This window comes from Cherax quadricarinatus, chromosome 57, assembly GCF_038502225.1.
Source record: "Cherax quadricarinatus isolate ZL_2023a chromosome 57, ASM3850222v1, whole genome shotgun sequence".
Lineage (NCBI taxonomy): Eukaryota > Metazoa > Arthropoda > Malacostraca > Decapoda > Parastacidae > Cherax > Cherax quadricarinatus.
Window position 1 is genome coordinate 13,488,708 of NC_091348.1, and position 27,702 is coordinate 13,516,409.

At 41.1% G+C, this 27,702-nt stretch overlaps 1 protein-coding gene across 2 annotated transcripts in view; it reads right to left on the bottom strand.

Moving 5' to 3' along the window:
* Positions 1-12,470: 12,470 nt before the first annotated feature.
* LOC128693502 (uncharacterized) overlaps positions 12,471-27,702 on the bottom strand; it is a 138,148-nt gene continuing 122,916 nt past the window's right edge. The window contains exon 5 of one of the 2 annotated variants that reach the window (XM_053783210.2): positions 12,471-17,328. In XM_053783210.2, coding sequence (XP_053639185.1) covers positions 17,093-17,328 — 236 coding nt within the window. In that variant the 3' untranslated portion in view covers positions 12,471-17,092. The remainder of the gene's footprint in view (positions 17,329-27,702) is intronic. The other variant, XM_053783211.2, reaches the window with a different exon arrangement.

A 27,702-nucleotide genomic window follows, 5' to 3' on the forward strand; every position in this document is an offset into this window, starting at 1 on the left:
CTGCCACTACCATCACTGCCACTACCATCACTGCCACTACCATCACTGCCACTACCATCACTGCCACTACCATCACTGCCACTACCATCACAGCCACTACCATCACAGCCACTACCATCACTGCCACTACCATCACTGCCACTACCATCACTGCCACTACCATCACTGCCACTACCATCACTGCCACTACCATCACTGCCACTACCATCACTGCCACTACCATCACTGCCACTACCATCACTGCCACTACCATCACTGCCACTACCATCACTTCCACTACCATCACTGCCACTACCATCACTGCCACTACCATCACTGCCACTACCATCACTGCCGCTACCATCACTGCCGCTACCATCACTGCCCCTACCATCACTGCCACTACCATCACTGCCCCTACCATCACTGCCACTACCATCACAGCCACTACCATCACAGCCACTACCATCACAGCCACTACCATCACAGCCACTACCATCACTGCCACTACCATCACTGCCACTACCATCACTGCCACTACCATCACTGCCACTACCATCACTGCTACTACCATCACAGCCACTACCATCACTGCCACTACCATCACTGCCACTACCATCACTGCCACTACCATCACTGCCACTACCATCACTGCCACTACCATCACAGCCACTACCATCACTGCCACTACCATCACTGCCACTACCATCACTGCCACTACCATCACAGCCACTACCATCACTGCCACTACCATCACTGCCACTACCATCACTGCCACTACCATCACTGCCACTACCATCACTGCCACTACCATCACTGCCACTACCATCACAGCCACTACCATCACTGCCACTACCATCACTGCCACTACCATCACTGCCACTACCATCACTGCCACTACCATCACTGCCACTACCATCACTGCCACTACCATCACTGCCACTACCATCACTGCCACTACCATCACTGCCACTACCATCACTGCCACTACCATCACTGCCACTACCATCACTGCCACTACCATCACTTCCACTACCATCACTTCCACTACCATCACTGCCACTACCATCACTGCCACTACCATCACAGCCACTACCATCACTGCCACTACCATCACTGCCACTACCATCACTGCCACTACCATCACTGCCACTACCATCACTGCCACTACCATCACTGCCCCTACCATCACAACCAACACTAACACACCACTAGGTAATCTACACATCATAGGTAATCTACACATATGCTGCTATGTATAATAATTTACGTAACTGTATGTGTACCTGTACCTAAATAAACTTACTCCACTATCACCACAGCCACCACCAACACCACAACAAGCATCACCGTCATTAACACCACCATGAAGTTTACCACCACCACCACACCCACCACCACCACCACACACGAACACGTCCACCTACACACACACACACACACACACACACACACAAACAATTTAGCTACAATCACCAAGTACATTATTTTCAAGCAATCGATGCGATACACATAAAATCGGAGTTTTTGCTCGTAACAATTCATTGGTGGTAATCACAGTTCGTATGTCGGTCATTCTGGTTTAATTCGATACAAATACACCCAAAAAAAAAAAAAACTCTCGAAATGGGCTTGTTTTTTCTTCCTAATTTTCAGCAGGAATGAGCAGAGAGAAGCACCAACAGCAGGAGAGACAACAGCGACAGCAGGAACGACAGGTGCAGCTAAACAAAAGCAGCTGTAGCAATGACAGCCGCAACAAGAATACCAGAAGCAGCATTGAATGCTGGAACAAAAACAGCAGAAGTGACAATGACAGTTGCGACAAGAACAGCAGAATAATGACAGTTGCAACAAGAGCAAAACAATGACATTTGCAGCAAGAAAAGAATGACAGTTGCAGCAAGAACAGTATCAATAACTGCAACAAGAACAGCAGAAGCAGCATTGACAGCTCCAACAAGAATAGAAGTAGCAATGGCAGTTGCAACAAGGACAGCCGAAGTGGGAATGGCAGTTGCAACAAGAACAGCCGAAGTGGGAATGGCAGTTGCAACAAGAACAGCCGAAGTGGGAATGACAGTTGCAGTAAGACAATTATGACAGTTGAAACAAAAACATCAGAGGCATCACTAACAGTAACAGCAAAAACAACGGAAGTAACAGTAGCAACACCAGTAGAAAAATATTACTTTTAGCAACAAACCGAATGTAATATTAACAGGCAAAATATAACACTAAGAGAAGCAGCAATAGATAGTATAAATAATAGTAGAAATTTAACCAGTAGTAAGTAGCAACAGCTGCAGCAGCAGTAGCAACAGCAGCGGCAACAATAGCAGCAAGAATAATAGCAGCAGCAACAACAACAACAACAGCACCACCACCAACAATAAAAGAAGCAGCAGCAACAACGACAACAGCAGTAGCAGCAACAACAGCAGTAGCAGCAACAGCAAAAGCAGCAGGGGTTGTCTGAAATCAGTAAGTCTCAATCCGGTGGAATAGCTACTGATTTTTGACATGAGCAGTGGAAAACGGCTTTTTAAAACGGTTTAATAATCATGAAAATTCTGTTAACTGAATAACGTTCGCTAAACCGGATTACTTTGTCACTATCGTCTGACCTTTTGACCTTCTGACCTCTTGACGCTCTGACGCAGACTAATAACATTTGACAGGAAGCAATATACTCATGATCACTGTCTACATAAAAGTTGAGATAGAAACACACACACACACACACACACACACACACACACACACACACACACACACACACACACTCAGAGGGAAAGATGAAGGCTGAGGAGGTCAGAGGAAGATGGTCCTGGTAAAGAAGAATGGCTGGAAGAGCAATGTAAAAGGATGGAACAGGAGTGGGAGAGCAAACTAGGTGAGCTTTCTGTGAAAATGGAGAAGAGGATGGAGGCAGAGAAGTAATGGGAGTCGCAAGCTGAAGCTGCAGAAACCAGGATACAGGCCCTAGAGTACGAGGAAAATATGCTGAAGCGAGTTGCAGGGCTAATGCCCAGAGGAGACATAACATCTGAAGCAGGGACACCCCTATTAAACGATGAGCCCAATGGATAGGAAGAAAAGACCCTAAGGCCCAATCAGTCCACCAAGCAAGGCTGAAAAATGTTGGGGAGAGAGCTGTTAGGAGCAGGGATAGCAGTAAGTGAGGAGGGGGGTGAAGGTAGAGCAGGTGACAGGTCCCATACAGAGGCACGACCATGTCACCAAAAGTTACGGGAAAAAATAAGGGAGACAGTGGCTATGTGCAAACAGGACCTAGTGACAGAGGGAAAGGCAATGGGAGGAGGAGAGGGAGAAGTCAATGTTTATTCATGGGCTTCAGGAGAGCGAAGGGAGGGCGCATAAAGACGGAAGAAAGAAAAACAGGAGATTGAAAACATCAAAGAAATAGATGAGGATATGACTGAGATAGTAAATTTTCAGAGATTAGGAGGGTACCTGAAGGGAAGAAATCGGCCTGTCAAACTGATTTTCAAGACAGAAATGGTGTGAAACAGGATTCTGCAGGAATCATCAACATACAAGAGGGTGTTCTTAGACAGCAACAGAACAAGAGCGACAACAACTGAGGGAGAAGACACAGAAATGGAAGGGGCTAGGAAGAGAGACAAGGATAGTCAGCAGAGGACAACCAGAGCTGGGCAGAGGAACAAGCACAGGGACACGCAAAACCATCAGAACCCCATAGCCAAACATGCTATCCCTGCACAAACTCCAATCCACACTTACAGTCCCCACCCCACAATATTATGTAGAATCCCAGAACACACTACCAGGCCCCTCACCCCTACAGACCCCCAGAACACAGTGCTGGAAAGGAAACTGAAGGTATATTACACCGATGCTGATGGAATGCCGAATTAGTGGGAGGAGTGGCACGAAAGAATCAGAGGCATCACCGAACATCATGGCTCTCACCGAAACCAAGCTCACAGGAATGATGACAGATGCCATCTTCCCAATGGGATATCAGATCCTGAGGGAACAGACGGAGTGGAGAAGGGGCACTGCCCATCAAAAAAATTGGGATTTTGATGAGCTGGAGAGAGGAGGCAGAGAAGCAAGAGACTGCATAGTAGGAACACTTCAGTCTGGAGGCCCCAAGGTGGTAATTGTATTGATGTACAGCAGGAGGCCAAGGCAAGAGTATGATGAGAGTAACAGAGCGATGGTTGACACACTGGTTGAAGTGGTCAGAAGGGCTCCTGCGACCAGGGCAAAGCTACTGACTGTGAGTGACTTCAATCACAAAGAAATTGACTGAGAGAACTTGGAGCCACATGGCGGCCCAGAAACGTGGAGGGCTAAGATGATGGAGGTGGTACTGGAAAACCTTATGTACCAACACGTAAGGGACACTACCAGAGAGAGAGGAGAGGATGAACCAGCAAGACTGGACCTAGTATTCACTTTTAGCAGTGCAAATATTGAGGACATCACATATGAAAGACCCCTCGGGGCTAGTGACCACGTGGTTCTTAGCTTCGAATATATAGTAGAGTTACAAGTGGAGAGGGAAGCAGGAAGGACAGGATGAACGAAGCCCGATTACTAGAGAGGGGATTACACAGGCATGAAGAATTTCCGGCACGAGGTTCAGTGGGACAGAGCACTGGCAGGGAAGCCAGTAATTGAGATGGAATATGTGACAACAATATGCAAGGAAGCTGAGGAGAGGTTTGTACCCAAGGGTAACAGAATAACGAGAAGGCCAGGATGAGCCCTTGGTTCACATAAATGTGTAGAGAGACCAAAACCAAGTGTGCTAGGGAATGGAAGAAGTATAGAAGGCAAAGGACCCAGAAGTGAATATGCACAGGTAAGAAGAGAGGCCCAACGACTATACGAAAATGACATAGCAATGAAAGCCAAATCTGACCCGAAGCTGTTGTAGAGCCACATCAGGAGGAAAACAACAGTCAAGGACCAGGTAATCAGGCTGAAGAAGGAAGGAGGGGAGATCACAAGAAACATCCGAGAAGTATGTGAGGAGCTCAACATGAGATTCAAAGAAGTATTCACAGAGGAGACAGAAGGGACTCCGGGAAGAGGAGAGGTAAGTTACACCATCAAGTCTTGGACACAATACATACAACCGAGGAAGCAGTGAAGAGGCTGCTAAGCGGGCTCGATACCTCAAAGGCGATGGGGGAGGGTAACATCTCTCCATGAGTCCTGAGAGAGGGAGCAGAGGTGTTGTGTGTGCCACTAACAGTAATCTTCACATATATCGAAACAGGGCGACTACCTGAGGTATTGAAGACAGCAAATCTGGTCCCAATTTTTTATAAAAAAAGACAGACACGAAGCACTAAACTACTGATCAATGTCACTAACATGCATGCAAAGTTATGGAGAATATTATCAGGAGAAGAGTGATGGAGCACCTAGAAAGGAATGAACTGATCAACGACAACCAGCACGGTTTTAGGGACAAGAAATCCTGTCACAAACCTACTGGAGTTCTATGACAGGGTGACAGCAGTAAGACAAGAGAGAGAGGGGTGGGTAGATTCCGTTTTCTTGGACTGTAAGAAGGCTTTAGACACAGTTTCATACAAGAGATTAGTGCATAAACTAGAAGACCAGGCAGGTATAACAGGAAAGGCACTGCAAAGGATCAAGGAATACTTGTCGGGAAGACATCAGCGAGTCATGGTACGTGACGAGATGTCAGAGTGGGCGCCTGTGGCGAGCGGGATTCCACAGGGGTTAGTCCTAGAACCAGTGCTGTTTCTGATGTTTGTGAAGGACATGACGGAAGGAATAGACTCAAAAGAGTCCCTGTTTGCAGATGATGTGAAGTTGATAAGAAGAATTCAATCGGACGAGGACTAGGTGGAACTACAAAGGGATCTGGACAGGCTGCAAGCCTGGCTCCTGAAGTTCGACCCCATCAAGTGCAAAGTCATGAAGATTGGGGAAGGGCAAAGAAGGCCGCAGACGGAGTAAAGTCTGTGGGGCCAGAGACTACAAACCTCACTCAAGGAAAAGGATCTTGGGGTGAGTATAACACCGGGCACATCTCCTGAGGCGCACATCAACCAAATAACTGCTGAAGCATACGGGGGCCAAGAATAGTATTGCGACATCTCGGTAAGGAATCGTTCAGAACCCTGTACACCGTGTATGTCAGGCCTATATTGGAGCATGTAGCACCAGTTTGGAACCCACACCTAGCCAAGCATATAAGGAAATTAGAGAAAGTGCAAAGGTTTGCAACAAGACTATTCCCGGAACTAAGTGCCATGTCCTACTAGGAGAGGTTAAGGGAAATCGACCTGACGATACTGGAGGACAGGAGAAATAGGGGGGATATGATAACGTAAAATACTGAGAGGTATAGACAAGGTGGGCAGAGACAGGATGTTCCAGAGATGGGACACAGCAACAAGGGGTCACAATTGGAAGTTCAAGACTCAGATGAATCACAGGGATGTTAGGAAGCATTTCTTCAATCACAGGAAGTGGAATAATCGGAGAAGTGATACAGTGGAGGCAGGATCCATACATAGCTTTAAGAAGAGGCATGATAAAGCTCATGGAGCAGGAAGAGTGACCTAGTAGCGACCAGTGAAGAGGCGGGGCCCAGGAGCTGTGACTCGATCCCTGCAACCACAACTAGATGTGATCTCTTTCTCTCTCTCTCTCTCTCTCACTCACTTTTAAGACCACATCTCGCACTAGTCATAAAGACCAGACCTGAAGTATAAACCACAAATCGGCCTGGTTATCAAGACCACACTGCCAGGTTAGATAAGATGACAACCATCAGACAATAGTCTCGTAGTACACAACACTAGTTACCACAGACGTACACGGTTACCTCAGTAGCGCTTATCTTATTGTTGTACTTAAGTCGATAACGTTGAACCGGTCTTGCAACTTGTTGTTCATTGCTCATTGTCTCTAAATGCTGCTGGGCAGTGTTCTGTTCCTGTATATACATTTGTTCAGTGTTCAGTGTCTCTAAGATGATTCTTGTTCAGTGTTTATCTTCTGTGTATACTTAAGTTCTGTGTCTGAGGAAGCTGCGACTCTGTGATGTAGAGATGAACATAAAGGCTGATGTTAATAATCTTACAGAAAGGCGATACTCTTACCAATCTTAACAAAAAGTCTCTTTTTGCACATTTAGATTTCAACATTAGTTTAAAAAGATCTTCTTGGGAATTATATGAAGACTAAGGCGAGCAGCTACAGACAGGTATGTCTTCAAGCAGGTAGACAAGCAGACAAACGCGGAAGCAGACAAGCACTCTGAGAGACATACAATATGGCTTTCAACGACATGCAATCCGTATCATTACTTGCATGGTCACTCGCTTCAGCAAGTCCGGTTTTAAACCCAATTGTCATGCACGTTGCAATTATTGTTCCTCGCATGCTGTGTGTGTGTGTGTGTGTGTGTGTGTGTGTATGTGTGTGTGTGTGTGTGTGTGTGTGTACAGTTGCATATTTGCGGTTCCAGGGGTCGAGTCTCTGCTCCAGGCCCTGTCTGGTTTCACACGTTTCCTATCTCGTGAGCTCTGTCGTGTCTATCCTTTAAACTGGGTATGATGCTTGCTCCCTTCACCTCGCCTGAGTAATTTCCCTTCAAATGCACAATGAAGCTGTGACTCGTTTGCAGCTATAAGTTCCAAATGTGCTTCCTTGTTCTCGAAACAGATCTTTAAAAACTGTCTATCCCTTTCTGTGGTTTCAGTTCCTCTGAGTATCCCTTAGGTTACTATCAAGTCTACCTCTCATTCTTCTTTCTTCTTAGATTATTACTTTTAGTTGAGTTAGCTTATGTTCTCAGGTCAGCTCTCTCAGATCTGGGACCAGTCATAATGCAAATCTCTCAACCTTATATGCTTTATATGATTGATTAGTTGCGCTATCTAGGCAGGTTCTGCCTTTCCACAGTGTGATAGATCTTATACCTGTCGGGTGTAGAGTCCACAATGATTCTTGAGGTTCCTCAAAGTTATCACTTTTCTGTTCATGTTCGCCTCTGGCGATATGCTCGGTGAGATGCTTCTACTTACTCTGTGCCCCTAATCTGTACTACACTGGTCTTCTTTCTCCTTCCCCAGTACTAATATTTTTGCAATGTCTTGCAATGAATCTCACTAGTGATTTGTATGACCATCCGTGAAGTGTGTCCATTTCATCTTGGAGACTTTCCATGTCTTCTGTTTATTACGAACAAAGCTTGATTAGTCTTCTTACATATCTTTTGCATATACAAAATAATGATGGTCCCAGGACAGACCCTTGGAGGACCCTGTTTGTCACCTGTCCCCATCCGGTTACCTCCTCTCCACCCTTTGTCTTTTATCCCTTTTTTTCATCAAAAGTCACGCAACACAGTTTTCCATAATCCATTGTGGGTTTTTTTTTCCTGTTCCTTGTCTGCCCCGTGGGACCTTCCAACACCAACAATTTGTGTAGTAGTACACACAGACAAGAAACACACACACACACACACAGCAACAAAAGGTCACAATTGGAAGTTAGAAACTTAGATGAGTCACAGGGATGTTATGAAGTATGTCTTTACTCATAGACTTGTCAGGAAGTGGAACAATCTGGAGAGTGATGTAGTGAAGGCAGGATCCACGCAGAGCTTTAAGAAGACATACGGTAAAGCGCATGGAGCAGGGAGAGAGTAGATCTAGTACCCACCAGCGACGAGACGAGGTCAATAGCAGTGATTCGACCCTTACAACCAAAAATAGGTGAGTACACACACCTCAAACCCTGGGACAACGTCTAACCCACGTTACAAGCAATGCCTGGAAGCCTCCTTTATCCAGACCTGCAACAGAACATATAGGTATTTCAAACTCTCCAATGAAGCTTTTCAAATTGATATTTATTATTGTAAATGTTATTAAAAACATCGACAATAAAGCACGTGGAAAAACCTTCGTGATTCGTGCTATGCAATCCTAAAATGCTTATATTTCATTCATAATAACGAAAACTCACTGCATATATATTGGAGCTTTATAAGAGTTGGATAAATCAGACATTGTGCAACACCTGGCTATCTATTTTGGCAGCGTGTCGCCAACCGTTCCTCTACAAGAGGGTTTTACTGTATCATCGAATATCTAACAATCCAGGAACATCCAGTCCATCTTGGTTTTTCTTTTCTGTTCGTAGCATATACTGCGACTGTCCTGCTACCTTTAGGACGGCTCGTCATGGGTTCGAAACCCACTGCGAGTCGTATACCACCATCTTCTGAATATCATTCCAAGGTTATACTATATTGGTGGAGAAAACAAGATTTGTATCTTTCTGGCACACTTTTTTTTTCCTCTTTTTGCAACTATGGTCTTTTTCTCCCTGGATCTGTGACCTCTTGTTCTTCCTGGATCTGTGACCTCTTGTCCCCCCTAGATCTGTGACCTCTTGTTCTCCCTGGATCTGTGACCTCTTGTTCTCACTCGATCTGTGACCTCTTGTTCTCACTCGATCTGTGACCTCTTGTTCTCACTCGATCTGTGACCTCTTGTTCTCACTCGATCTGTGACCTCTTATTCTCCCTGGATCTGTGACCTCTTGTTCTCCCTGGATCTGTGACCTCTTGTTCTCACTGGATCTGTGACCTCTTGTCCCCCTTGGATCAGTGACCGCTTGTTCTTCCTAGGTGTGTGACCTCTTGTCCTCCCCTGGATCTGTGACCTGTTTGTTCTCCCTAAATATAGTTTCTTGTTCTCCGTATTTCCTCTCATCATTTTACTAAGTGATTATCATACCTCTCCCTCCTTCGTATCATCCGAGGTCACTTACCTGTTTTATACCTGTGACTGGTGTTCACGGTACCTGAGGTCTTGTCACTCTTACTCCGTAGCTCTTATGTCTGAGCTCTTATTTATTTTAGCTCTTACTGATATATTTTAGCTCTTACTGATATATTTTAGCTCTTACTGATATATTTTAGCTCTTACTGATATATTTTAGCTCTTACTGATATATTTTAGCTCTTATTGACATATTTTAGCTCTTACTGATATATTTTAGCTCTTACTGATATATTTTAGCTCTTACTGATATATTTTAGCTCTTACTGATATATTTTAGCTCTTACTGATATATTTTAGCTCTTATTGACATATTTTAGCGATATATTTTAGCTCTTATTGATATATTTTAGCTCTTACTGATATATTTTAGCTCTTACTGATATATTTTAGCTCTTACCGATATATTTTAGCTCTGATATATTTTAGCTCTTACTGATATATTTTAGCTCTTACCGATATATTTTAGCTCTTACTGATATATTTTAGCTCTTACTGATATATTTTAGCTCTTACTGATATATTTTAGCTCTTACTGATATATTTTAGCTCTTACTGATATATTTTAGCTCTTACTGATATATTTTAGCTCTTACTGATATATTTTAGTTTTTACAAATATTTTTTAGCTTTTACAGATATTTTTTAAATATTTCTTAGTTCTTACAGATATTTCTTAAAATTGTCTTAGCTTTTTTTTCCTTCCCAGACTTTTGTCACATTGCTGTTGTTTTTATTTTTTATTTGTTTTTTTTTATTTGTTCTGTTGTTTTTCGTCGTTTTTTATATGTTTTTTTTTTTGTTTTCATAATTAATTTTAATCATTTTATGTTCAGAGGAAGCGCTAAATCCGAAGGTGTCATAGAACGGCCGGTGGAGCTGAGACCATCAGTCTGTGATCCGAGGAACGGGAGACTAGCTCCCGTTCCTTGGATCGGGATGTTGAAATAAAAGCACAAGGTGTAATAAAATACATTCTTTATTATGGATTACAACGTAAACAATACATGTTAATACACTTTATAAAGTACACACAAACTTACACGGGGTAAAGTACACACAAACTTACATGGGGTAAAGTACACACAAACTTACATGGGGTAAAGTACACACAAACTTACATGGGGTAAAGTACACACAAACTTACATGGGGTAAAGTACACACAAACTTACATGGGGTAAAGTACACACAAACTTACATGGGGTAAAGTACACACAAACTTACATGGGGTAAAGTACACACAAACTTACATGGGGTAAAGTACACACAAATTTACATGGGGTAAAGTACACACAAACTTACATGGGGTAAAGTACACACAAACTTACATGGGGTAAAGTACACACAAACTTACACGGGGTAAAGTACACACAAACTTACACGGGGTAAAGTACACACAAACTTACACGGGGTAAAGTACACACAAACTTACACGGGGTAAAGTACACACAAACTTACATGGGGTAAAGTACACACAAACTTACATGGGGTAAAGTACACACAAACTTACATGGGGTAAAGTACACACAAACTTACACGGGGTAAAGTACACACAAATTTACATGGGGTAAAGTACACACAAACTTACATGGGGTAAAGTACACACAAACTTACATGGGGTAAAGTACACACAAACTTACATGGGGTAAAGTACACACAAACTTACATGGGGTAAAGTACACACAAACTTACATGGGATAAAGTACACACAAACTTACACGGGGTAAAGTACACACAAATTTACATGGGGTAAAGTACACACAAACTTACATGGGGTAAAGTACACACAAACTTACATGGGGTAAAGTACACACAAACTTACATGGGATAAAGTATACACAAACTTACATGGGATAAAGTACACACAAACTTATATGGGGTAAAGTACACACAAACTTACATGGGGTAAAGTACACACAAACTTACATGGGGTAAAGTACACACAAACTTACACGGGGTAAAGTACACACAAACTTACATGGGGTAAAGTACACACAAACTTATACGGTGTAAGTTACATATTAAAGTACACAGTATAAAGTGACGTACACGAAAACTTTCACAGCATAGTATACAGAGAACACTCACATGAGTGTACACAGTGTATGAAGAACACTCACATGAGTGTACACAGTGTATGAAGAACACTCACATGAGTGTACACAGTGTATGAAGAACTCACATGAGTGTACACAGTGTATGGAGAACACTCACATGAGTGTACACAGTGTATGAAGAACACTCACATGAGTGTACACAGTGTATGAAGAACACTCACATGAGTGTACACAGTGTATGAAGAACTCACATGAGTGTACACAGTGTATGAAGAACTCACATGAGTGTACACAGTGTATGAAGAACTCACATGAGTGTACACAGTGTATGAAGAACTCACATGAGTGTACACAGTGTATGGAGAACACTCACATGAGTGTACACAGTGTATGAAGAACACTCACATGAGTGTACACAGTGTATGAAGAACTCACATGAGTGTACACAGTGTATGGAGAACACTCACATGAGTGTACACAGTGTATGAAGAACACTCACATGAGTGTACACAGTGTATGAAGAACTCACATGAGTGTACACAGTGTATGGAGAACACTCACATGAGTGTACACAGTGTATGAAGAACTCACATGAGTGTACACAGTGTATGAAGAACTCACATGAGTGTACACAGTGTATGGAGAACACTCACATGAGTGTACACAGTGTATGAAGAACACTCACATGAGTGTACACAGTGTATGAAGAACTCACATGAGTGTACACAGTGTATGGAGAACACTCACATGAGTGTACACAGTGTATGAAGAACTCACATGAGTGTACACAGTGTATGAAGAACACTCACATGAGTGTACACAGTGTATGAAGAACACTCACATGAGTGTACACAGTGTATGAAGAACTCACATGAGTGTACACAGTGTATGGAGAACACTCACATGAGTGTACACAGTGTATGAAGAACACTCACATGAGTGTACACAGTGTATGAAGAACTCACATGAGTGTACACAGTGTATGGAGAACACTCACATGAGTGTACACAGTGTATGAAGAACACTCACATGAGTGTACACAGTGTATGAAGAACTCACATGAGTGTACACAGTGTATGGAGAACACTCACATGAGTGTACACAGTGTATGAAGAACACTCACATGAGTGTACACAGTGTATGAAGAACTCACCTGAGTGTACACAGTGTATGGAGAACACTCACATGAGTGTGCACAGTGTATGAAGAACACTCACATGAGTGTGCACAGTGTATGGAGAACACTCACATGAGTGTACACAGTGTATGGAGAACACTCACATGAGTGTACACAGTGGATGGAGAACACTCACATGAGTGTACAGTGTATGGATAACACTCACATGTGTACACAGTGTATGGAGAACACTCACATAGGGTACAGAGAAACACTGCAACTTATCAACTCAAGGTATAACTTTGTCGCAAGTCTCTCTCTCTCTCTCTCTCTCTCTCTCTCTCTCTCTCCTTAGTGACTTACTTCGTCGGTACTATAAATGACAATTTAAGTAACAGCTGGCGAATTCTCCCCGGCTCTGGCGGTCCTTCCCGTGCATCAGGCGACGCAGTGGCCGGGCTCCAACTGCGTCAGGCGACGCAGTGACGGAAGGTTAGGCTAGGCCGGCTTATCACACCTACTGACCTTGTTATTACGGTATCACGGGCGATACTTCGCCAGACTCTACACCAAAAAACTTCTCTACAGTGCCAGTGCCCCCCTACGGATCTAGGGCTTACTCGTCATTATAATAGTTTACAGTATCACCTGTAAGTGGTGCGCTAAATCCGTATGAGTCATATAGCGCCTGACAATGAGAATCGATCCAAATAAGGGGAGGGTGCATCTGGTTCCATGGATCAAGAGCCCTTTGCAGGCATCAAGGCACATCTCCCATGACTTACTGAACAATATATATCCGATGCTGGTGAGGGGCTCTTGATCCAGAGAATTGGATCTGTGCTACTGTTCCCTGAATTAAGCCTTAATACCTTCCATCCTCCCCACCCCCCGACAGGCGCTGCATAGTCCATACTGGTTTAGCGCTCCTCATAATCAATACAATTTTCAGAAAATTTAAAAAATATCTGGAAAAGGTGAAAATATAGGAAACGAATGTATTGGTTTTTCACTTATTACGAACTACAGGGACGTTAGGGTCATTTGTTTTTCCTGGTTACACTGATTATTGCCGGGTCAGACAACTGTTACTGTTGCTGTGAAGGTGATTACCTCTTCAAGGGTGTGAGGGACTGACCACCTCAGACTACTTCATGGGTGAGGGACTGACCACCTCGGATTACTTCATGGGGGAGGGACTGACCACCTCGGATTACTTCATGGGGGAGGGACTGACCACCTCGGATTACTTCATGGGGGAGGGACTGACCACCTCAGATTACTTCATGGGGGAGGGACTGACCACCTCAGACTACTTCATGGGGGAGGGACTGACCACCTCAGATTACTTCATGGGGGAGGGACTGACCACCTCAGACTACTTCATGGGGGAGGGACTGACCACCTCAGACTACTTCATGGGGGAGGGACTGACCACCTCAGACTACTTCATGGGGGAGGGACTGACCACCTCAGACTACTTCATGGGGGAGGGACTGACCACCTCAGACTACTTCATGGGGGAGGGACTGACCACCTCAGACTACTTCATGGGGGAGGGACTGACCACCTCAGACTACTTCATGGGGGAGGGACTGACCACCTCAGACTACTTCATGGGGGAGGGACTGACCACCTCAGACTACTTCATGGGGGAGGGACTGACCACCTCAGACTACTTCATGGGGGAGGGACTGACCACCTCGGACTAAAAGTTTATTGACTGATCACATTATCCTTACCTTTCCAGGCAGCGTTGTATGACCCTTGTTTTGATTATAATATTTTACCTTTCTACCGCTTCTACCGTCTTTGATTTTAGTCACCTCCGTATTTGACTGAGGAAGTCCACTTAGGAATCCATTAAGTTCAAATGAATTCTTTTCCGTTCTCCCATTTTACCTTTTGTTGACAAGTTCGATATTGTTGCCCTTATTTATTCAAAAATTCTCAGTCGTATTTACTTTATACATATATATTTACATACTTCCTTTATCTTCCTTATTTTTAACTCAAGGCCTTCAACACTACACTGGTGATCATATATATATATATATATATATATATATATATATATATATATATATATATATATATATATATATATATAATGACAATGTGTGTGTGATACATAGATAAATACAGATATCATCCATACAACATCTCAGGTAGATGCAGTCACCTACACGTTACATAATCCTTCACTTTCACGACAGAATAGTAGACGGGTCATCGCAAGATTGAGACCCGTGCCAGGACTACGGTCTTGGCGAACATTATACATACGACAGAATAGTCACCATTCACACTGGAAGGTGACGCTTAACAGGAGTTGTTGACTGCATCTGGCACGCCCTCCTCCTGACTGTGTTATTCTCAATGTAACAATGCTTTCTCATATTTACCAAGTTTGAAAGGAATTTTATAGACGAACATGGCCTTTTCCGTGGTCTTTTCCACTTTAACATTGTGATGAAGACTAAAATATCTCAGTTCCGTGGCTAGAACACCGTGGTCGTTTTCAGCTTATCGCTTTATAGGTTAACACTGTGTTCTTTTTCATCTTAACACTATTTATATATATATAATATTTAGTGTGTATGTGGGAAAGAAATAACAATAAAATGCGTGATAGTAATTATATAAAAATATCACAATGAAAACAGTTAAAAAAAATCCTGAGCGCTTTAATGTGCTTACACACACACATCTTCAGAGGAATGAAGATATATTTGTGTAAGCGCATAAAATCGGTGTGTACTCACCTATTTGTGGTTGCAGAGGTCGAGTCTTAGCTCCTGGCCCTGGTATGTATATATGTGTCCTACCGCTACATGTGTCTAATTTAATAACGAATACACATACTTAGACGCATACTGGCAGCAGAAGGAAACTGATATTAGAGTGAGAGCCAGCACCTTTCTTCAGCCACCAGCACCTGGCTTCAGCCACCAGCACCTTTCTTCAGCCACCAGCACCTGGCTTCAGCCACCAGCACCTTTCTTCAGCCACCAGCACCTTTCTTCAGCCACCAGCACCTGGCTTCAGCCACCAGCACCTTTCTTCAGCCACCAGCACCTTTCTTCAGCCACCAGCACCTGGCTTCAGCCACCAGCACCTTTCTTCAGCCACCAGCACCTTTCTTCAGCCACCAGCACCTGGCTTCAGCCACCAGCACCTGGCTTCAGCCACCAGCACCTGGTTTCAGCCACCAGCGCCTGGCCTCAGCCACCAGCACCTGGCCTCAGCCACCAGTACCTGGCCTCAGCCACCAGTACCTGGCCTCAGCCACCAGTACCTGGCTTCAGCCACCAGCGCCTGGCCTCAGCCACCAGCACCTGGCCTCAGCCACCAGTACCTGGCTTCAGCCACCAGCACCTGGCTTCAGCCACCAGCACCTGGTTTCAGCCATCAGCAGTTGGCTTCAGCCAACAGCAGCCGGCAGCCAGCACCTGGCTTCAGCCACCAGCACCAGGCAAGGCAGCTTATCAGCAGAAGTGAAGCACCAATAGCTGTCAGTATCTGCTCAACTAGTCGCAAAAGCTGTCACCTTCAACACAGTAATCCCGGAGCTATAATATAAATGCCTCACTAACCAAGCGTTCTGTGTACAACACTAACCAACAATCACTGTCTCTAAGCACAAACGTTTAGGCGCAAAAAATTCAAGGCGGATGGGTCACTTTTTTTCAGTCTCTCCCTATTTACAGTTATACTATGTCGATATTCCTCACCTAATCCTTCTTTCTCTCATCATTACCAGCCCTATGGTCAATAAAAAAAATAAAACACATGCTATTTTCTGAAAATCAGAGCAAACACAGCGTTCTGAATATCCGGATTCGTCAATAGGCGTTCATACGAACTTACGAAGAAGCTTACGTATATACGTATTCAATCCTTTCATTGAAGGTGAACGTAAAAAAAGACTAGTCAAACAAGCAACACAATATTGGAGATATTGGTGTTCTCACTTTTTTTTTCGCAAACCCCCCCAAAAAACAAGAAAAACAAAAATCGATACCTAAATAAAAATGTCTTAATTTATTCCTTGTCACTTGAAGAACAGTTTCTTGGCAAATTTCACTTGTCAAGCACATCACTATTCGGCTTTCACTCTAACGCAGAGTATTCCCTTTCTCTGGTTAACTTTCTCGGGAAAGGGCACAAGGGTGATATTGTCGGTAGTTCTGTTGTACTGGGCGTTCATCCAGTCGTATTCCACGTTGCCCAGTGATGTTATGGTAGTCTCCGCCAGTGGGCGGTTGATTCTCTTCAGGTGGGCGTGTCTGCGGGCCGGCACCCAAACGCTGCTTATTTTCCCAGTCTTGACGCAGTCTGCAAGAAAAGAAGATATAAATTTTCTGAAAATTTTAGTTTTAACTGTTAGGTAAAAGGATGCATGTGCAACTAACAACTTGACGAAGCTCCTAGAGAGCGAAACGTTGCCACAGTAAAATGTCGCATTAGTCGAACTTATAATAATAATAATAGTTTATTTAGACATGATACATAGTTATACAAGGAATTATGGTAGCTGGGTGAACATGCCAAAAAGTCCCTTGTATGCAGAGCATTATGGGCAGGCTTAAAATTAACTTAACATTAACTAAACTATGATAGATTCAGTGGTAAATATGAGAGTAAACAATATACAATCTGAAGTACAATTGAGTATTTTAGACAATGAAATTTGAACATTTAAATTTTGAAGCATTATAGTTGTACAAATTTGTGGCATTACAATGTAGTATAATATAACAACTTGTCCTTTTACCCAACGTATTGTCGGTAATTCTACAGACATTATGAATTAGTGTGTGTGTGTGTGTGTGTGTGTGTGTGTGTGTGTGTGTGTGTGTGTGTGTGCGTGTGTGTGTGTGTGTGTGTGTGTGTGTGTGTTATAAATTTTCTATACTGAAAAGGAATTACCATGTCACCCTGAACATTTCGGCCTGTATCTGAGGCCCTCATCAGCAAACTAAAACAGTGGCACGTGTTCAACGGACATTATTCAGTATTTATTCTTCTGGAAGTAAGAAAATATGGAGATTGTGGATTGTGAGCATCTAATAGAATTTTAAATCAAATATAACCTAGATAATTCATGATAGTTTTTAATCCAGATGAAAGATATTTCTTCAAAGCACCACAACACAGCCTTTGTGCGGTCTTCCAAGACCACTTAGCCAAGTACTTCCATGTACATATTACGAATGCAACGGCTGATGAACCTACTTCCTAATGTGCTAGTTGATAATCTGTTGGATTTTGAAGCTTCATGTTAAACTAAACTAACAGACCGGGCAGGGGGGGTGTTGACCCCCGGAACACCCTCCAGGTATACATCCTCCACGTAATATTGAAAATAGCGTAGCAATAAGCTACGGATGCATGTAATTTGTTAAAGAAAAATCTTTCCACCACCACCGTCCGACGTACCGCAAGGCACAAACTATCGCCATCCTTGTTTTAAACACCAAAGAAGACAGAAACTCTCCCCTTCTTTCGTTAGAACACCAAGAATGGTTGGGCAATCTAACAGGCGAGTTCATAAGCAATTTCTCTTGTTTGAACGACATTCTTGGCGGTAGAATTCTTGAATAATTTGCATTTTGTGATGCTGGACATACATCTTTGTTGTGAGGTAATGGGCAGCGAGATCTTATACCTGTTTTACTGGTATGTTAGTGAGGTGCTGAAGCTTACGATAGAGAGTTGTTAACCTTTTAAGTACATTACTAGTGTGTTGTTCTATCCTTCATTTCTGTTGAGCTCACCTTGTAGCTCATTAAGACACATGTGCAACAGTTGGGTGTCTTTATAGTTGAGAAGTTTCGCTTACACTGCTAGTAGGCTTCTTTATTCAAATACCCAGCTGATGCACATGTCTTAATCATCAACTTGTCTGTATTTTATACTATTTTCAACATCAACTTGCAGTTTCCTGCCATCCCGTTGAGTTCCTCTATGTGCTTTACACACGCTCATATATCCGTGATTCCAGTTGGTCTAACACACTTCTGGTGTTTAATACTGTGTGGAAGGCTTTCTTGTGGTCTTGGATTATACCATCTACATGACTTTCTCTTTCTTATTTGATTTCTATCTCCTTTTATACAAGTTTCTACTATAAGTTTGATGTATGATTTTTCTTTTTTCGTCAACCTTGTTATACTTTTACCACTTTGTTATACCTTGTTATACTTTTTTCACTTTCGTTGTTAGCTAGTTCTGTGTGGCTTATCCTATCTTTACAACTGCAGTTTTGAAGACTACGAAGCCTAGTAATTTCTTTGTATAAGTTCTAGCCATTATTTCTTCTGATGGATTAAGATCTTTGATTTTTTTCACTATGTCGTTCTCAAATTGCTTTTCTGCTTACCTCGTAAATTACAAGGTAGGCATTCTTCCCTTGCTTTCATTTATACTTCTTTTGTTCCGGTGTAACTTGTGATTCGTTCTGTTCAATAGTCTCTTGCTTTTGTTTTAATTTCTTTTACTGATGGTTGAACCACGGATTCTGTTCCTTAACTCGGTCTTCTTTTGCTACGTCAGATGTTCTTTCCATGATTTTTTTTTCTTGTAGAGGAATTGTTGGTATGTGCATTTTGGAGGTGGTGTTGATTCCTGGAACTTTGTTTCCATCGGTTTGATGATTGACATGTGTAACAGGTGGGTATCTTTACTGTTGAAACGTTTCGCCTCCACAGTAGTCTTCTTCAGTCAAGTACAGAAACATCACGTGTACTAGTGAAATGAAGATGATGTAATCAGTCCATCCAACATTGATGGACTAATTACATTATTTTCATTTCACTACTACATCTGCTGTCTCTATATTTGACTGAAGAAGCCTACTGTGTAGGCGAAACGTTTCAACAACAAAGATACCCACCTGTTGAACACGTCTTAATCTAAAACACCGACAAACTGATCATTATTTTCAACATTCCATCGATTTATTGAAGTTTTTGACAAATAGTGAGCTCAGTTGTGCAACGTCTTCCCTCGTGTCCATGGCGATAAAAGGTGAAGGCCATTTGCTTTAAATGTCCATCAGCAACAATTTTCTCAAAGTATTTTTTTAATGTGTTCTATTTTTCCTTTCTTTACGGTAGAACTTCAGTTTTTTTTTTCCTTTAAACAAAGTGGAAGTCATTAATAAGTTTTCACACTTTTTTGGGGCTAATTAGTCTTGATTAGGTCTCATTCCCACCCCAAACTAGTGTTTGGCGTTTTAAACTCATTGTTTACGAATGTGTTAGTGCAGTAAGCAGCACAGGTTCTGATATTGTTTTTGCAGTCGACTGTATCATCTTTCAAAATGTTCTCTCCACTTTGCTCTAACTAATTATTAGTCTCTTGCCCTCCGCTGGTTGCTTTATCTTCATGTGTTGAGTTTCATTGTGTGTGTGTGTGTGTGTGTGTGTGTGTGTGTGTGTGTGTGTGTGTGTGTGTGTGTGTGTGTCTGTGTGTACACATATAAGTGAGTGCTTTAATGATGTACTCGGCTCCTTCCCCATCATTATCATCGGCACACAACACAACATTGCTATGTTGCTGGCATTCAAACTAGCTAAGCTTCCCTTCGCCTCTCTCGAAAAGCCTTTCATTATTCTGCCTTCTCGGAATAGCCATGACTATTTTTATTTTACGTAACAAGCACGGATATACCCGCAGTGTGTCGCTACCTTATTCCATATGACAGCTAACTGCTAGCAGCAAAATCTAGCTGTATATCTTCATTTTGTATTCCATCACACAGAACGAGTTGAATATCTGTAAATTAAGTGATGTGATGTGTCGACCTGAGCTGAGAGACTTCAGTAGAACGATAGGAATATCGTAAGAGGGAAGGAGGAAGAGAATGAGGAGAGGTTAAGAAAATGAAACGGGGGAGGAGGAGGAAGGCAAGGGAGGAGAAGGGTGAGAGGTGGGAAGGAATGAAAGGGAGAGCAGAGGGAGAGAATGAGAGGGAGGGGAAGTGAAAGGAGAGGAGAGGTGATGATAGCTGTGGAAGAGGAAGGAGAAAAATTGATAAAAATTAAAAAGAGTAACAGTAATAAAGCCAGTAAGAACAGAAATAACAATAACGGCTAAACAATAATATTAGCAATACAGAAAAAAAGGTTAAATAACAGTAAAACAATAACAAAAAGAGACAACGGTTAAATAATTATGAGTAGTAATAAAAATTGCAATAACAGTAAAGAAAGCAAAGCAACAACAAAAATAACAGCAATATCCAAAGTAGGAACATAAAAAGTAATATCAACAAAAAAAGCATCAATAATAAAAACAATAACATAAATAATAAGGCCAAGAAAAGAACAGTAAAAACAACACCAGTGGAAAACAGAAACCACGAAAAAAAACTCCTCCCTGTTCCTTCAACCCCTTGAAAGTGCATCACTTACCCCCCTTAAAATACAAAAAACTAATCCCTGGAAAAAAAAAAAAAAGAGTACAGCACCCTTCCCCTGAAAAAAAAATCACCCTTAAAACCACCCGAATCCCTTAAAAAAAATCAATAATTTCATCAATAAATTCATTATTCTTTCATTCCTTCCACAAGAATATTTTGACTCTTGTAATTTTCGCCCTTCTTTTTGACTGCAATAATAGTCAAGAATATTTTCCAACACAGTAACTTACCTTGTTTAACACTGAGTTGTGTCAGGCACTATTGTATCAAGTATTTATAAAGTACTGTATCAAGTTTTATATCAAGTATAGTGTCAAGTATTGTATCAAGTATTGTATTGTATCAGGTATTTTATAGTTTATCTGGTAATGTATAAATTATTGAATCAAGAAAAATTTAAAGTATTCTTTTAAATGTTGTATATTGTATTAAGTATTGAATTAAGTTTTATTTAAAGCATTGTATCTAGTACTGTATTATGTATTTTTTAATGTATAGTATAAAGTAATGAACAAATTATTGTATCAGGTATTATATAAGGAATTGCATGAAGTATTGTATTTAGTATTGTTTAAAGTATTATCCAAGTATTAAGAGTTGCTTGTTTGTCCTAATTCTTTTTCAAAGTTTTTTTTTTTTTTTTGCATCATTCAGTTTTTAATTCCTGTCATGACAAATGTATTTTTTTAAGTAATAATCTCTGCTCTGAGTTATTAATTATTGTTCAAAACATAAATAATTCTGAGCAGCTATGTTCACTCGGAATTAAAAATTTATTGCAATATTCTCTGTAATTATGATATTTCAAAACAATATCTTCTGACGATACTTTTTTATGCACAGGATTGAGAAATGGCATTAAGGTAAATTTTCCAGCACACACACACACACATACACACACACATTATATATATATATATATATATATATATATATATATATATATATATATATATATATATATATATATATATATATATATATATAATCTAGGTAGTAGGTTGTTAGACAGCAACCACCCAGGGAGGTACTACCGTCCTGCCAAGTGAGTGTAAAACGAAAGCCTGTAATTGTTTTACATGATGGTAGGATTGCTGGTGTCCTTTTTTTCTGTCTCATTAACATGCAAGATATCAGGTACGTCTTGCTACTTCTACTTAAACTTAGGTCACACTACACATACATGTACAAGCATATATATACACACTCCTCTGGGTTTTCTTCTATTTTCTTTCTAGTTCTCATTCTTGTTTATTTCCTCTTATCTCCATGGGGAAGTGGAACAGAATTCTTCCTTCGTAAGCCATGCGTGTTGTGGGAGGCGACTAAAATGCCGGGAGCAAGGGGTTAGTAACCCCTTCTCCTGTATGTATTACTAAATGTAAAGGGAGAAACTTTCGTTTTTCCTTTTGGGCCACCCCGCCTCGGTGGGATACGGCCGGTGTGTTGAAAGATTATATATATATATATATATATATATATATATATATATATGGGGTCTACCTATTGTATAAACTTGGGGACCCATAGCTTCTGAGGAGTGGATAAAAAGGCTTCAAGGACTTTTTTTGTTTTTTTCCTGAAGCCTTTTGAATATTCCACTTTCCGTTCCCCTCCCATTCCATTTGTTTTACCAATTTATATATATATATATATATATATATATATATATATATATACACCGAGAAGTGATAAACTTCCAGGGTGTTTACACTAAGATGTACATGATCTCTCACATGTGCACCGAGAGGTGAGTATCTCTTATTGTTTACACAAAGAAGTATGTATCTCTGTTTATGCACACCGAGAGATGTATTCCTCCCAATGTTAAATACCGAGAGGTGAATATCACTCAGTGTATTATCAGTGATAGTTAGTGTGACTTTGTAAATGGTCCAAGTGGGACCGAAACGTCGTCGTAATCTCCTCTCCCCTACATGCGGGTTATTTGTGTATTGTTCCAGTCATGGTATTGTGCCTTTTAGTTCCTTATTATATTCCCTTATTTAAGAATTAAGGTATTATTGATATTACAGAGGTGAAATTCAGCCTTAATAATCAACGTACATTGCATACGCTTGAAATTCTCTTGATAACGCAGTAATACTATAAGTGCTCTTAAAAAAAATCAGTGAATATAAAATTAAATTTGGTGCAAAACAATGACAGGAACATGTCTATGAATATAAAAAAAAATCGCTTTAACCACTGTTTCTGCTCGAAAGTAAAAATAGAGCCCTTAAGGACTAGCAAATATCGTAATTGGGAGCAACACATGCAAAGGTGCATAGTAATATTTGCGAAAGGTACAAAGGAGTTTTCAGAACAGTAATGAGAGAAAGGCACAACTGCCGAGAAAACTCTCAGCGTAGTAACTTGATGACTGTCTACAAAGAGCGAAACGTTGTTATAATAAAGGTTCGACATAAAGCGAAACGTGATTTGACACAGCTTTACACAAGATAACTTAATAAAGCTCTACACAGAGCGATACTTTGTCACAATAAAGGTTCTACATAGAGCGAAAGGTCGAAATAAATACTTGTTCTGTAACCTATGCCTTTTCTTCACAAATAAATCACACTTTAGAAACTTTACCAAGTTTTGGACTTGATAATGATCGGGGCCTGTTAATGTTCCAGGACTTACCTGGAGTATACCTGGTAGGTGTTCCCGGGGTCAGTGACCCCCCACTGCCCAGTCCATGACCAGGCCTCGAGACATTTTTTTTTTTTTTTTTAGCGGACCTAAGCATCGTCTAACAAAATCTAAGTAATGTTAATCTGTAAAGTGTACCAGACACATTATTATTTGCAAGGAGAAACGAGTCATTAACACCCGTCACGTTGACAAAGTCTAACGAGAAAGGCTCCCATTAACCACCACAAAAAAATAAACGAACCACTTAAAGAATGTGTCATCAGAGAAGATAGAACATTCTCCTGATCCATCAGAACTTCCCATTAGGCAGTAATAGCAGTTGTCAAGAACACAAGACAAAGTTCTTATGTGCACACTGTTTATACAATGAGATTTCTGTTTATACAATGAGATTTCTGTTTATACAATGAGATTTCTGTTTATACAATGAGATTTCTGTTTATACAATGAGATTTCTGTTTATACAATGAGATTTCTGTTTATACAATGAGATTTCTGTTTATACAATGAGATTTGAGTTTTTATATTGTGTAAACACTAAGAAGTACGTTTCTTTTGGTGTAACATTATAATTTGCAAGTATAATCATGGGGAACCTCTAAACCCGTAGGCTTATACAGCGCACTGGGGGGTGAGGATGGAAGGTATTCAGGCTCAATTCAGGGAACTGGAGCACAGATCCAATTCCCTAGATCAAGAGCCCCTCACCAGCGTCAAGGAACCTTCCTTGAGGGGCTCCCTCGGTGTATATATACTGAGGTGTGTGTGTGTGTGTGTGTGTGTTTCATTGTATATTTAATAAGATGTGTGTTTCTGTATATTTATTCTGAGAACAAGGAATATATAGAGATATATTTCTCAGGGTGTATACACTGAGGTGGCTCAGTGAATATACAGCGAGATGTATGTGTGCCTCTCCGTGTATATGCACTGAGATGTGTGCTTCTCTATGTATATCGAGATATGTTCATCTCTCGGTGTATATACACTGAGATGTTAATATTTCTGTGTATATACATTGAGATATGCATATCCGAGTGTATATGCAGTGAGAAACACAGTTCTTGCTGTATATACACTGAAATGTGTGCGTCTCGGTGTATGTATAAACACAGAGAGATAAACACACACCTCTCAGTGCATAAAAATTGAAAGATAAACATCTTTCGGTATATATAAACTGAGGCACACCTCTCAGTTTATATAAACTTCGAAATACACAAATTTTTATATATATATATATATATATATATATATATATATATATATATATATATATATATATATATAAACTAACTTTTCAAATCTTCACCGAAATCTTAAAAAAAATGAACAAAATTATTCCCTCCCCAACAATAAAATTTTATGCTAATTTCTGTTTGACTCAAAAATTAGCTAAAAGATATCAATAAATAAAAATTCGGATTTAATTTAGAATAAATAAAGGTAAGGAAAAAACTTGAGCATCGTAGAGTAACTTCTGAAGAAATGTCCAAATTAGGATTAAAAACACCTATTTAAGCCAACATTTTTTATAGGCACCCATGAGAGTTTGCCGCAGTTGGTAGACAGCGCAGTAATTTGCATATTAATGAGAAACATAATAGACTTTTATGCCTCATTAGCAACATAGGTACCAAAAAAATTAACGAAGATTCTCGTCGAGTCGTCGTCGGGTAAATTGTAAGTCTTTTACAGCTTACATGTAAAACTTGTAGACTCTTACGTCGCACGTGGGTCACTGAGGCTGCAATGTAGCTGAAGAAGACGTTTCGCCCAGCGTAGAGCTCTAGAGCGAAACGTTGTCCCTCTCAAAAAAAAAAAAAATGCTTTTCCGCAACTTGTGTTCCCTCTTCATACATATCAGAAATACAATGTTACATTTAGCAATTTCCTCGTTCACTAACAGCGAGAATGTTTTAATCCCTTAAACACAGATTAAAAGCAATTTCACTGTATGCACAAAGAGAGATATTCATTTATCGTTAATATACACTTTGAGGTATACAGTTATCACTGTATGTTCAGTGACATTTATCACTGCATATACATTTATCACTGTATATACACTGTGAGACGTATCTTTATCGGTGAATATACAGAGATATACACTTCTTGGATGACATTCCTTGTAACGTTGGTGCCTCTTAATCATATATGAGTGGCTTTTAAAGTAGGTGTGAGTGGCTTTAAAGTAGGTGTGAGTTGCTTTCAAGTAGGTGTGAGCGGCTTGAAAGCAGATGTGAGTAGTTTTAAATGACTCACGAAATCGTAATGACACGATTGCAAATAAACCATACCATGGGCGGGAATAGAACCCGCGATCGGTCTGGAGTTTTGAGACTCTCTGATCGCAGGTTCTATCCCCGCCCGTGGTATGGTTTGTGAGTAGTTTTAAATCAAGTGTGAGTGGCTTAACATCAGGTGTGAGTGATTTTAAAACATATGTGAGGTTTTAAAGCAGGTGTTGGGTTGTTCGGTGTGGGTGGTTCACAGGAGTTGAGGATGGACCGACCACCGGTACAGCAAGTGAAACCTGACACATTCCTGAGGTGGTCCACGTCTCTGGTGCCTCGAAAACTTGACTTGTCACTTGTCCTCTAGACGGTAGGCAAGGTCAAAGCTGTTTTTGTTGTTGTTCTTCGTAAGCATCGCCACCTACGTCACCTGTCACCTGTCCAGCAGAGAAGGTATCCGTCCGGGCAACGCTGACAGGTGTCCAAGAAAGAGGAGAGCGTTTATCTCGTTCTTTGAGAACTAAGGATCGAGTCATTATTGCTCTGTGTCCTATATGACTCATGCGTTTTGCTTTACACACGCACACAGCCAAGGGGAATGTCCTACGAAGAAAGGTTAAGGGAAATCGGCCTGATGACACTGGAGGACAGGAGGGTTAGGGAAGACATGATAACGATATACAAAATACTGCCTGGAATAGACAAGGTGGAGAGAGACAGGATGTTCCAGAGAGGGGACACCGAAACAAGGGGTCACGATTGGAAGTTGAAGACCCAGATGAGTCAAAGGGATGTCAGGAAGCATTTCTTCAGTCATAGAGTAGTCAGGAAGTGGAATAGCCTAGCAAGTGAGGTAGTGGAGGCAGGAACTATGCATAGCTTTAAGATGAGGTATGATAAAGCTCATGGAGCAGGGACAGAGAGGACCTAGTAGCACTCAGTGAAGAGGCGGGGCCAGGAGCAGAGTCTCGACCCTTGCAACCACAATTAGGTGAGTACAATTAGATGAGTACACACACACAAACACGCAAGCTAGGAGCTGTGACTCGACTTCTGCAACTACAAATAAGTGAATACACACACACACACACGCACGCGCACACACACACACACACACACACACACACACACACACACACACACACACACACACACACAGATTTTAACTAAAATATAAATATATATATATATATATATATATATATATATATATATATATATATATATATATATATAATAAAATGTATGTATGAGAATATAGTGGTACCAACTTAGATGTGTGTGAATCATGGGTTAGGAATGTTGCAGCGAGAATGAGGCTGGAGGCAATGAGATGTGTGTAAGGGCAATGTCTGTCGTAAATATTATGCAGAGAATTCGTAGTGT